This window comes from Bombus pascuorum, chromosome 3, assembly GCF_905332965.1.
Source record: "Bombus pascuorum chromosome 3, iyBomPasc1.1, whole genome shotgun sequence".
Lineage (NCBI taxonomy): Eukaryota > Metazoa > Arthropoda > Insecta > Hymenoptera > Apidae > Bombus > Bombus pascuorum.
The window spans coordinates 1,284,523-1,298,504 of record NC_083490.1 but is presented as its reverse complement, the minus strand read 5'-3'; the positions used below and the strand labels follow the sequence as shown (position 1 = coordinate 1,298,504).

General features: G+C 45.5%; 2 protein-coding genes across 3 annotated transcripts in view; both read right to left on the bottom strand.

Moving 5' to 3' along the window:
• Positions 1-8,316, bottom strand: part of LOC132905258 (uncharacterized) — an 82,548-nt gene extending 74,232 nt beyond the window's left edge. The window contains exon 1 of the mRNA XM_060956401.1: positions 5,833-8,316. Coding sequence (XP_060812384.1) covers positions 5,833-5,858 — 26 coding nt within the window. The 5' untranslated portion in view covers positions 5,859-8,316. The remainder of the gene's footprint in view (positions 1-5,832) is intronic.
• Positions 8,317-10,185: 1,869 nt separating this feature from the next.
• LOC132905260 (uncharacterized) lies at positions 10,186-13,650 on the bottom strand. Of its 2 annotated transcripts, XM_060956410.1 has the most exons (3): positions 11,469-13,650; positions 11,153-11,204; positions 10,186-11,086 (listed from the first exon to the last, which is right to left on the bottom strand). In XM_060956410.1, exons 1-3 carry the CDS (start codon positions 11,491-11,493, stop codon positions 10,357-10,359), a joined length of 807 nt encoding a protein of 268 aa, XP_060812393.1. In that variant the 5' UTR covers positions 11,494-13,650; the 3' UTR covers positions 10,186-10,356. The 2 variants fall into 2 exon arrangements, with proteins under 2 accessions (XP_060812393.1, XP_060812392.1); XM_060956409.1 differs by having other exon boundaries at positions 10,186-11,204.
• Positions 13,651-13,982: the final 332 nt, after the last annotated feature.

Genomic DNA, 13,982 nt, shown 5'->3' with positions numbered 1-13,982 from the left:
GAAGTTACCTCTCGCGGAGAATAGCTCTGGAAAATCGGTATGAAGCGAAATAGGCATATTACTCGTGGAAAATGGCAACGATCAATGGGAAAAATTCGTTGGAGCGCGACTTTTGTTACGTCAACGTGCGACGTGTGTCAAGGCTGCGCTCTCCGTCGAAACGTGACCGCACGGACGCACGTACTTGTTCGTACGCGACGTTTCTCGAATCCGTTGAAACGTTCGATCATCGGTCAATCGGCGGTGAAATAATAGCCAGGAACGTAGCGTTGGAGAATTTCAGCGAGGATATCGGCGGATCCCGACTGAAATCGCGTCTCGTCACGGATCACCGAAGCCACGCGAGGGACGAAAAAGGAAAAACAGGAAGTCGCGAAGGCGCTTTCGCGTCGAAACGGTTATTTCACGACGACGCAATTTCACGGCGTGGCTTTTTCTGTCCGGCGGATGCCTTCCTAAACCGGTAACCACGTAATCTTATTAGCCGACTTTCTGAAAATTAACGCTCGTCGCGCGGTATTCGACTTTTATACGCAGAACGACGTGCCTCGTTCGCTTCTTTTCTTTCCATTTGGTAATACGAGAGAAACGTCGACGTTTCGAAAGAACGCACGAACGAACCTGACGCGTGCCGAACGAGGAGGAAAGCATCCGCGTCGATCGTAATTCGACGGAGGAGCCCCTGCAACGAACATCGATAACGAATTCTTCGACGAACCGTTCCTCCGCCGCGTTCTCTGATCAGACCTATCCCATACAGCACGCTATCGAATCGATCCATCAAATTATGAAACTATGCGGCCTTTGGTATCGCGGTGAACAATGCGATACAATGTCGACTCGAGGATCGGATTCTTTCGTCGATGTCGATACCATCCCTTCTAATTGAGACGAACAGACGCGAGAGTTGCTTATCCGCGATGTAATTATCGCGAGATTTACGGAGCAACTGAACAGAGGAAGAGAGGACGAACACGTACGTACGAAGCAGACGTGGAAGAAAGGATTACTGGAAAGACGGGGGCGAACAATGGAACGATTCTTCGACCGACGACAGAAGCGACCGAAGCCTCGGGCAGTAAGTCGTTACGTAAAAGTTACGCGGCAGTTGCCATTGTGAATAAGGTGTATCAAAGCGATACGGCTGGCCCAGTTACGGCTCCGTTCGGAAATTACGCTCGATCAGGGGCTTTCCTTGGTGGAATTTTCACAGCTCGGCCGTAGTTGTCGCAGCGAAGCGAGCAACCCTCCAATCAACGCCCGGTTGTCGTCGTCCTTTTATTCGTCGTCCGAGCATTTTCCATTCGGGTTTTCCGCTCGACGAAGCGTCCAATCTCCATCGTATTGTTCCTTGTTCGTCAATGCCGACAACGTCAAAGAGAAACAATTCTTGACCCGCCGTTTAACCCCGTTATCCACTAGCTCGTTTAGCTTTATCCTCGCGTTCGACACTTGCCGCGATAAATCGATCGTGAGATCGTCAAAAGAAACGTTCTTCCCGTTGTTCGTTTCTGACGCGTGATCGTAAATATGTAAATTTGCCGAGTCAAAGTTTACCACGTAGTCGACGAAGGAGAAGTTGGAACCCTTTTGGACGACCGGTCAACACCCAGAGGCGATTGCAAATGCATCCAAGATACGATTGTTTCGAAGCCGACTTTGCACGAACAATCTCGCGGTACGTGATTTCTCTGCCAACAACAGGTTCTACCGGCGAGGTGAATCACTCGTGACTCACGCACGAAATCATCCGCAAACCGAACCCCTGCAATAAGGATCGTGCTCTCGAGCAGCAACTCGCCGAACAATGTTATCAAACATCGATATCGTTTTTTTAATCGTTAGGAAACTCGCGAATCTCCAACGCCATTCTCATTTTTACCTCGCGCGTTTCAAGTTTAAGGACTTTGACTGGAGTCTTAAACTGCTGACGCGAGAATCGGCCCGATGCTCCCACTCGGCGCAGTGGTAAGACGAATGTAAGTAAATAAACTTAAGCCGTTGGTGCGTCCTGAATTGTCCAAATAAATTGACGATCTAACCGAACAAATTTTCTACAATTTCGTGTCAAAGTTGCGTGGCCAAGAGGCAGCATCGACGAACTCGGCTCCTATAAGCTGACAAAGAATAAGGATAACGGTGGAACGAGTCTTCTATGTCGGAGTGGATCATTGGAATAGATCAAGATCAACGGCAGTCATTCCGGTAGTTTACGCTAAACACGCACAATGGCGTAGTAATTACGAACAGAACGAAAGGGTAACGCGAATGAAACGGTATTGCAGTCACGGCGAGTTTAAGGCGGTTTAAGCCGAACGGAATAGACGACGGTGATCGTTACGCGTTGCTAGAAGAACAAACTCTCGCCATTCGACGACCGGTTGTTGAAAAGGCGGCGAGTTTGCTCGGTGCGCAATCGCTTCCCAGAAACAATTCCGTAACGCTTTAAAAACGGAGCGCAAGCTCCTCTGAAACTCTCGTCGCCGCCGCTGCCCCACCCTACTCCTATACTCCACGTGTCTCGCGTGCGTGTAATTTCCTTGCAAACTGTTTAGCGAATTTTCTTTTAAATATATCGGCGGAGAGCCGGTAACGGGCCAGCAGTAAAATATGATGCACGGCGCAACGTTCAAAGTAACGCGCAATAACTTACGCGGTTATGGCCCTTAACTCTATCCCATCGTACCACGTGGAAATAGTTAGATTAATGAGATTTCGTTGAAACCGCTTGCACGTCGTTAGAATGACTCGAGATTAACGGGCTAAACAACGGTGTTGGCTATTCTTCATCGGCACTTCATCGAGTTCCGGGTTCCCGCGTTGACGGATATTTCCCTCTATCGAGGAATAATCGTCGTTACCATTCGAGTTCCTCCAACTCGAAAAGCAAAACCAAGTCGTTACCAGTCGTACGTCTGTCGAAGTGGGTCCCGCTTCAAGGAAAGCTCCACGTCTTCTCTAAAGTTTGGTTTTCTTGGTCCTCGAAGCCATTTGGTATTGTTTAGCGCTAAATTAATCTGAAGGACCTCTCAGCCTCGTAGCTTTCTAGGAACATGCCTTGCGCAAACGATGCAACGTTTTTGATGTTACGGTTTCTCCGTAATTGTATAAATACCCATAGACTCGTGGCTTCGAAACTCTTTCGTAAAGTAACGCTGCCAGCGTGCGGATCTGGACTGGCATACACAGTGTACTTATACTTAAACTTGTTTAAATATATTTTTCTATTGTACATTCATCCACGCATTTCCTCTCTCTCTCTCTGTTACGAGATAAAACCTTAACAACATCGCGTAAAAGTTGGTCGGGAGAGCGGATTCCGAGCCGCGTTCCTATTACGAAAGAGGAAACCTTTCTTCAAACGGAACAATCGTATTACCGTGTTCCAACTAGACCTCAACGTCGCTTTCGATCGGCGAGGAAGCTTCCGTCGAAAGGACGCGCGAAACGCCCACGAGACGCGTGCAACGAAATTAGACAGGAACGGCTGTTCTACGTGGAAAAATCAGCAACGAAATTCGATCAATTAAGAGTTAACGAAGAAAGAAGAAACTCCGAGCTGTGTTTCTCCTGGCGTGCTGCTCCGGAAGAGAAAGAGAAAGAGGGAAAGGGGAGAAAAGGACGAAGAGAGAAATCCGCTTTCTGCAATTAATCGCATCAAGGACGACTTTCCCAAGCCTGAAGAGATGTCGAGGGAAAATTCATCGAATCGAGTCGAGTCGAGTCGCTGGAGAGGTACAATGGCCGGTTGATCTCCTTAATTGAAATGCTTTAATTAGAGCTTCGTTCGACGAGAGAATAGAAAGAAGAGCGAGGAACAAGGAGAGAAGAGAGAAGCTGGAGATAAGAGGAGAATCGAACGAGTCGTCTCGCTACGCGACTATCGACGCTTCATTTTCACGAAACCAGAAGGAGGAAAGCGTATTCCCAGACGTCGCAACAGATTCCATAATTACTGGAGCTCTTACTCGCCAGCGAATATAAACTCGGCACGAAACAAATTGCTGCCGAATATTCGTTGATTTATTCGAAGCACGCAGACGCTACCTCTAGCAGGTAATTTGCTGGCGTAACAATGAAAAATTGAAGCGCCATCGAGAAAGATTTATGTTCGAAACGTCGAAACTTCTTTTTGTAGTTCACCGACCCAACGATCAAGCCGGTCGGTATTCTCATTCGATATTTTTCCCGCTTTCTATTCCCTTTTTCGGGGAGAGCCCCACTTTCGGATCGGTCGCGATAACCGGCCTCTTTCGTATGCGAAGACCCAGTCATGATACTGTTATTGTTCCTAAACGAACGTTCGGCCCACGAATGCCCGAGGAATTCGATCTTCTCGCCGGAGAAAGGTTGTCGCGGAGTCACGGATGGATCGTGACACCGAGCACTACGGCAGACGGAAAATCTGAAAATGCCGACCAACGAGAAGGTGGTGATCGGCCTGATACGCGACGACCGCGAGAAGAATGGGGAAAATTCGATGGAGGGGGCAAACGTCGAAAACGAAGCTAGTTCGAAATAGCGGGAAGCCCCGACAGCCTCCGAAGGTGGCAGCTTCCAAATTAGCATTTCAATTTGTCCGTGCAGGTGTTCCAGAGACGGCAGTCGCGACAACGACACAACCACGATCAACGACTCGAGCCGAGTCGTCGGTCGGTGAGCACCTGACATTTTCGATGCAAAGCCTTCGTACAATACGCCGAGTAACATTTACATAGTCGTTCGTGCGATCGTGTTCTATCTTATCTGCCCCTCTAAGCCGATAAACGAACGTCACTTTCCCGATCAAAGGTGTGAATCGATCACCGAAACTACCTTCTCCAACCCACGTCACCGCGCTTTTTTTTTTTTTTTACGTCGTTTTAAAGGTGAATGACATACATATATGTATAACCGAGGCACGAATACGACAATAACAATTGCCAGAGTTTTACGACGTTCGCCAAACGCGTAGTGGTGGTTCGTCCTAACAAACGACTACCGATGTAATTGGATCGCGATCGTGGCCGAGATACTCGTCAATTTATCAGTGGACCGATACACACGGCTCGCGAACAGATCGCAGAGTTAATCTCGTGATTAAAGGGAGTTTGCATCGCGCTCTACCTGGCATCCAACGAACGGCACGTTCTTTCAAAACGATCGCATCGATCATTTGTCAGAATTCAGCTCTTTTTTTTATCAATTCGAAAACACTGCATGTAAATTCGCTTGAAATGTGGCGCGTTATCGCTCGTCGTGGCTCCTCCGAGTCGAACCTCCTCCCAAGAAATTTGCCGTTGCGCCATTGTAACATTGTTTACGATCCGGCGACAAAGGAGCAGGAAAAAGTATGCCGAGATGTTATAGGATGATGCAAATCTCAATGCCAACCGCTACCACCTACGGACATTCTTAGGAAATGAGGTGTTTTATTCGTAAAGTGCGATAGCCGCTGAATTCGACGACGAAGAAAGTAACAATTTAAAACGACGCGCTTTCATCGTTGTAGGACGCGTTTCAAGATGAGATTTTTCCTGCCCTGCCGAACCTCCTGCACGCTACGACGTATGCTCGCGCGACGAACGGATAGGATTATCAACAGAGATTTCGAAGAAAATGAGCCATAACAAACGGCTCGAGGATAATTCGATTTATGTCTGTTTCGACGTTAATACACCGTGACTTTCCAATGGTCCAAGCAAACGCGACTCGTTACGGCCCTCGTTAAACGAACGAGCTTTTACCGCGGACGATGATCCGCGTACTGTTATCGCCAACCGTTCTAGAAAAGCATAGAGCGTACCGGAATACGTAAATTCCCTTCTCGAGGAACTTTCGCACACAACTTACCTTAATGCGCGTTGTGTGGTCTTCATTTTTGGCTGTTTCTTCGCGAATTCCTCTCAGCGACCCTCAGCGTCGATCCATCGATTCGTTTCGGCGTGGAGGCACACGGCAAGAGCGATCGGAGATAAAACAAGAAAAACGAAACGCACAAGCTCAAACACGCACACGCGAGAAGGAAAAGAACACTGACTCGAAACGTGTTTGCTTTCGATCTTTACGATCTCGGTCCGATTAACCACTGCACCGTGCTATTCTTCGCACGAATCGAGTTATACGCGAAGCGATATCGATCGAATCGCACCGGTCACTAAATCGATAACGTTGCCGCGACCGAAAAGGGTAGCAAATGTAACAACGAAAAGCACAAGATTCGACGCTTTAAACGATTTCTCAAAATTCAACAATGGCGATGGTCGATATCATACGCTGATCGACGACGCGACGTACCGTTTCCGTTCGATCCCAAATCCTCGAGATCGCGCGATGATTATCGATAGCTATAAAAAGAAGTTACACGATGTAGCATACGGTCGGCGCTTCCATCGAGTGCGCGGCAGTAAGAGGCACGAATTAGATTAGTGGGACTCGTAACCGAGACACTTGGAGGTTAGGTCGAATCCGGAGAGAGGCACATAACCTCTCTTTCGCCAAACTGATAATCGCTCGGCTTCGGCGACCACGACGGATTCTTCTGAACTTCCACAGACTATTTAGCTTTTTCGTTCATTTTATTTCTCCAAAGTACACCTCGACCTCCGATACGCTTCGACAGCGATTGACATGGTGACTGTGATTTCACGCGAGTCTCTCTGCTCGCACGTGTTACCGATCTTGATATTTACTGGTCGCTGATCTTCTCGCTCGTAAGAATTTTCTCGATTCTCGGAATCCTCCAAAAATTGACATGGGGCGAATTAAACGTCGCGCGCCTTGACGCGAGCATCACGTCTACGCTAACAAGTACAAAATATCGTAACACGGACGTTCTCTTTAATTTCATAAATCCTCGATTCTTCTCTCGTTTTTAATAAAACGTTTCTTATTCCATTCCTCTCTAGAAATCACACGTCGTATTCACAACAACAAAGTCACTGGAAGGTAAGCTCTCCGAAAATGTTACAGCAAATGGTACACCTGCGATCTTGGAGTACCGCGTTCGGTACAAAAGCGTGCCACTTAACAAATGACCGATGCGTCCTTCCGTCTAGCAGGACTGGTTTGTGCAATAAACACGCTGCGCGTCGCTTCGCATTCACGCGAAGCCGATCGGAGTCTCACTGCGGCGAAGCGTGAACGAACATCCACGGAAAATTTCGTTACTATTCGGATGAGGTAGCACAGAGGGCATCGGTTTGGAAAGGCAAAAAAACTTGGAATCACACGGCAGGTGCAAAAGGTGCCGGTGTAGAGGAACAAGCGAACAACCTCCTCTCTTCGCCAGGTCCCAACCGAGAGGTCCACCGTACGAGGACTGGTTTCACGAGACTCCCCGTGCTCGACCGGCCAGACTACTTCGGCCACGATAGAAGGAGAGGCAAATACACAGAAAGAGTATGTTGGGTGAAGAGACGGGAGGGGGCGAGAGGCGAGGAGCGTGTAGAGAGCGGGCTCGTGGAGTGTGGGTCCCGTTCTTCGGAGAGAGGCTTACTCCACCGAGCGCGAGCAAGTACTGTTACTTAGACAGAGCCTTCAGGGCTCGCAACGTGCTGCAAAACGCGATGCAGAGATCAGGACGCGGTGCATACGATTTCCAGCCATCTGCCACCGAAGAAAAGTCCGCTATACCACGCGCTCGGACTTTTCCGATTCTCCTTTTCTCCTAAGCTATATGTTTCGTACGGAACCAGCGTAATATCCAGATAGTTCTCGACAGGTATTCGTCGCTACTGTTGAAAATCGATTCGCTCTTATTCGTTCCCTTCTTTTCTCGGACACCAACGTCCAAGGATACGATCGTGATACACGCTACACGGACGTGACGTAAATTTATAGGACCGCAGCAGTCACAGTGACGATTACCATCGACGATGCCGGTATCGTTGATACTTGGATGCTACCAGCTCGAACGATCTCCCAGAGTCCGAGCAAACGGATGCACGGGTAAACAATCGGAACGATCAGCCTCGATTTCGAGAATTCGCGAGAGTCGTAGCGCCGTTACAGGCAGAACGTTCACGGGTCACGCGAAACGTATGCCACAATCGCTAGGATGCACATTGCCTATGATATATCGTGTACGATAGAACGTGTACGCGTGCGTCGACAGGCACCAACGAATCGCGTGTCCTCCTTCACCCTCTGTTTACTCGTGTGCACGCGAAATTTCGCCAAGACGAAGATCGATCCTCGCGCGGTTATTTTTCTCACCGGAACCCTGCACGTTCCAACTAAAATTCATGTCGAACACGATCCAATATTTTCGAATCCCTCCTTTTCTCTCCTCTGTCCGTGAAAATCGAAGGCAAATTGAAAAAGATGTGCTCACCGGTCGGTAGTCGCGGCTCGACTGGACGACTTGCCGCCTCCGCGCTATTACCCGCCGTACTCACTCCCGTATCAAGCCAACTCCGGCGCCCTTCCGTGTACTACTACCCAAGGTGCACCTATTGCCACGTACCTGCACGTGCTCGCGTATAACTCTTACGCCCCTGTGTGTGTATCATATGCACCATGTATGTGTCGTCAGTGCGTACGAATACTCATACGGCCGGGTGTAACCGGTTTCACCGATTTTTTCCCGAAAAGCATTCACCACGGTTTGTAAAATTGTTTGCCCTTTGTGGTTTCTCGGTATTCCCGTAAACTTCTTGAAGCTATATTTTAATGCCTTTCGCAGGAAATTACGATTACGCGACTATCGTTCGGAACATTAAAACATAAAATTCTTTCAAATATTTGCATACAGATTTTTAATATTTGCCATTGAATTTAGATTAAAACTGGAGAACTAGAAACGAGTAAGCAGACTGTTCTATAGGGGAAAGTGACTTGTCGTTTAATAATCCATGCTGCGTAACAGGAATGAATTTTTCAAAATTCCAAACGTACAATCGTCATGCACTGGATAATGTAAGGCGTAATGTAAGGTGACACCAAGGCAGTCCACTACAGAATCACGATACATACACGATCGACGTCACCATGATCGAGCTTCGTCAAACTAAGTTTCCTGTCTCCTGTTCTACCTGTTCTGTCAATGCAAATTTGGCCCGCTCCATAGTCATCCAACGTCTCCATTTCACTTTCTACGAGATTTTTCTCGTCGCATTTCAATTAATCGCATCACGAATCGAATGACTTCGCACCGAGAATGTTAATTACGGGGAATACGATTCACCGAGTTGATTCGATCCAATCCAGACCTAACTTTCCCTACCACGTTGCTTTGTTGCTTTTAGCTTAATGAGCGGCGTTCTACATTTCGTAGATGATACATCTTTTTCTGTCCTCTCAAGAACGACGTAGACGCGCTTTGTTTGTTTCAAATATAATTCACGATGCGTAAAGTCACAAAACAATTTCGTCTCTGTCGTATTATTATTATTATTATTATATTTCCGTTGAGAGTTGATATAATTTATGATCCACATCTGCATGAAACATCCATAAATAAAATGAAAGTGCAGGACTTGATCTGTGTTAATCCGATAAGATAGAATAATGAAATTGCATTTAAGCGCTATAAATCTCTGTCGAGCCCTACGCGTTGCATGATCCTTTGAAGGTGCAATATCAATGCGACGAAGCCTAGGGAGGCAATCTTTTGAACCGCCGCTTAATAAATTGAGTCATTAGGAGCACGAGGCAGCATACATAACGATAGTAATCCTTAACGTCGAACAGGAACAACCGCCCTGTAACTTTTAACAATAAAACCAAACTCCAACATATCTTTGCGCCATGTAACATGATGTACGAGTACATATATGTACGTATAGCGTACGAGATACACGTACTTCTTCTATAAACTCGCCTGTACGGCGTTTCTACAAACAGTACAATTTTTAAACTCTTTTCATCGTATTACAACTTGTAGGACAGCGTGTTGGCCTTTCGATCTATTATCCTTGATTAACAATTTACATTCGTTTAATCGATCCTTTAGAAAACTTGAAATGGAAAAACACTAACAACACGCTTGTGAACAACCAGATTTGTACGGTTCGACAGTCGAAAAAATAGAACTCGCGTACATCGATTACCTAATGATATACAGCTATAGAACTGGCAAGATGGTAGGTGCTACCACCTGAAGGTTGTTTCGCGAAACTAGCGAGCAATCACGACGTAACACATTTACGAAAGTGTACAGTGTACATACACCGAAAAGTAAACGTAAATATGTATATATATATATTGTAATAATTAAGTTGTTTTTATATTATTCTGGCAAATCTATTCGTACAAAATATCTTATATAAAAACGATATAACAAAAATCTACATTGAACTTAAATTTAGAATCACTCGTTCTTAAATTTGACTTTTTAGAAAATTCGTTTGGATCAAACGTTTTCAAGTGTTTTCGTTACATGTTCAAATGTAAATGCTGCGCAGCAGCGATAATTTGACATTTCTGTAACTCCATTTTCTGCTCTTTTAATTTTAATAGTCTTTTTTGAACTTCCAACTCGCTTTGCCGCATCGCCATTTCTTCTTTATGCCTCCTCTCTCTATTTTTCTCCGCAATGGCGAAATGTTTTGCCATCTCGTTGAGAAATTTGTCGAAAAGCGTCGTTGGGGTTTCCTTCTGATCCATCGCTTCGCTCTTGTTGTTTGTAGAGGAGTTCGAGGACGGCGCCGCAAGAGGGTCCTCCTGTTGCTGATTGACCACGCTAATATTGCTCTGTTCCTCGTTTATAGATTTTGGTAAAATAAACATATATCTCGCGGAACCGGAAGGCGGTGGAAAATCACTTTCCTCCAAATACATGTGTTTCTTCTTTTCTTTAAAAATTTCATCCAACGCCCTTTTGTGTTCCCATTGTCCGTAATGTCTCATTCTACCGGGTTTTTTTAAAAGCTCCCGAAACACAAGATTCTTGTACTTTCGTTCGAGAACACGCCATTTGTTCTCGCACTTTTGCGGACTAAAGTAAAAGCCGTGTTTTTGCATCTCGAGAGAGATCATCTCGAACATCTCGCGTAAACTTCGAATCTGAGTCGACTGTCCTACCTTCGAATGATATTTCTTATACTGGCTAATAAGACACGCGGTGGCCTTACTGGTCCATAAATTTAAAGCACCGACATCAGCACTAGAAGGAATTACGTTGTTACTGTCAGAACTGGGAAAATCGTTTTCGTGTTCCTCTTCGACATACCCTTGCAGCGTCGGTTCCACTTTGATTTCCATTTGTTCATCGAAGTTTTCCCCTTTTTAAGAATATATTTACATGACAAAGTGTATTAAACGTGTTTTAGATAAACGAACAACAACAATCGGAATAAGGAGAGCAAGTAAGTCATGGATATATTTATTAACAACATAAAATAATTTTGAACAGTTTCAAAAAGGAACAGCGAGATGACCACGCTCGCGTACGACACGAGCGCCAGGCATTACGGCGCAGCGTAGAATTCACGATGAATACAGGGCAATAATAGGATATAACCTTGTTTGAAAATTGCTTTTCTTACCTTTCTGTTCTGTAATATCGGCCATATTAGCACACTCGCGTAACGTAACCTCCGTTCTAATCTCTGAAAGAAGTCCGACACGAGTGCCAATCTCGGTCGTGGCACGGTCTTGCAGGGGGCCGAAAAACCAATGGAAACTAGTTCCAAACCGGTTTCGTACTGAAACTGGTTCCGTACGCGTCGAGAACTGGCGGCCATGTTACTCCATACTTTGTAAACACCAAAAGTACTTAGGTTCTCTAACCAATAGAATTATACGGTCGTACCAGTTTCGAACATATTCAGACATGGGTTAACGGTCGGTTTATAACGTCAGATGTTAGTAAGTTTCAAACGTCGGATTAAAATCAGTCGATGGCAATATTCTCAGCGATATTCTCAGTAAAGAACGATTGACGATAATACCAATTCAGTATCGAAGCATGATTTACGCGAATATCGAGGATAGAGAACCGTTGTACAACTGCCGAACTACTTAGAACGTAAAAATTACGTGTATAAGAATTCACAGCCATGTTTCGCACGAAAGAATTCCAGATATTCTGATGATTAGACTGTGGATATTTATGCAAATTCGTAATTTTTGAGAATATAATTAAAAATCTACGAGATTCGGTAAAAAGTTGTGTTACGTACCAAGTATTATGAAAGCTATTATACTTTCGATACTTTATATATCTTTCCATATTATGTCTGCGCAATTTTGTATTTCCAATTTTAAATTTCCTGTAAATGCATAAAAATCCGCAATCTGCTGATAATAAATTATTTATTATTACATCACTTGTTACATGTTAGATCATGTTAAACGTAAGATGTCAAGTTTCATAAATTGAACGCATTCCATTTAATGATTTGTAGGCATTTCTACGATTCGATTACGTCATTCCTTGAATTTTTTCACATTGTTAAAGCGCGTACAACACCGAGTTTCATCGTTCACTTTCCACAATATACGCGTTATGTTTTGCATTATAATTCATAATTAGCTGGAATTTCCCATACAATTAAGACGCATACATGCGTACACAGGCAATGTATGTTCGTAAAGTCATACCTGCAATTACCGCGTATAAAACGCATGAAAACTCATATTCTCGTAAAATTGAACCTTTCATCGCTTTTGTCAACAATCATCCTTTCCTGACATTCTCAAACGTTCTGGTCGATGGATATATCCAAGCGGGATCTAACGCGTGTCGTAACATAGTTTTCCGATCGTAAGAAAGGCATATTGATCTCGTTGCAAAGGTTAATCGATAACTTGATATCCTTGCGAGAAAAGCGATAAAGGTGCCGAAACGTTTAAGGGCATGCTTCGGTCGATCGATCGATTCGTAAAAATTTGTATCGGTTTCGACGATCGATGAACGATTTATCGCGACGACAGAGTCGATCCTTCGAGCAACGATCGTCCTTTGCGACGATCACGAAAATTAATCGATACCTCGGATAAGTATGTTTAAGACACTTTGCTTTTTCTCGTCAGCGTCGATGTTACTATGAATCTTCGCACGCTCTGATAGCAATGCCGACACCGGAAGTGAACTATTTCGTGAACCAGCCAGGGCTATATAAACCCATGCGTATAAAACACCAGTCTACGATGTAACGAGATAATAACACCCACACAAGAGTTTCGCGTAAAGCGTGCAATGAACAAACATTCCGTGCGGGACTCGCCCGTCACGGAACACGAGGAAACGAGCCGAGTGCTCGGGATTCCACGTTTTAGGTCATCGTTCGTTCCGATTCTCAGATCCGTCCTGTTTTTCTCATGCTCGTTATTATCGTTCGCCGGATGCACTTGCCCCCTCGACGTACGTTACATTTTTCACTAGTTTCATTTAACGAGAAAGGGTACTAAAACGCGACCAATTTGTATAAACGTTTAATCACTTAATTTCACGCGTCACGTTAACTTCGAAACAACGATACGTATTGGTTGGAACGTCTCGATCGTATTACGCGTTGTTTCGAACGGATGAAAATTCGAGTACCACCTGAAACACGAATATCAACCCCGTTTCGCTTTATATTTCCCGCCCCGTGGAATCGACGTTCGAATCACGATACGTCCTCGTAACCCCAAGATTTCGATGTCAATTCGCGATACTCGATAGTAGCCGCGTTTACTCGAAAGTATAACGTCAGGGTGGTGGAGCAAGCGGTGGTAAACGGGGCTAGGAAGAAGGGTGAAGGAGAGGAGAGATTCAGATGGGTTCCGTCGTGGTGCGAGAGGGGGCTGATGCATAGAAAACGGGAGAGAGAGGAGATATCTGTACAGGGGCAGGAGTGGAGTGCGTGCGAACGAACGAGGACGGCCGTGCTCGCCTTTCGTCGGCGTTTTCGTATGGGTGCGTGAGTGAGTGCGTGCATGAGTGCGTCCTCACGGGCAGGTACTTTCGATTTCCAACGATTGGCGAGCCTTCGCCGGGTACGACGCTGCACCAGGAAGCGGACATGATAGTTACCATGGAGTGAAATAGTACGTGCACGGTACGTGGAGTTGTG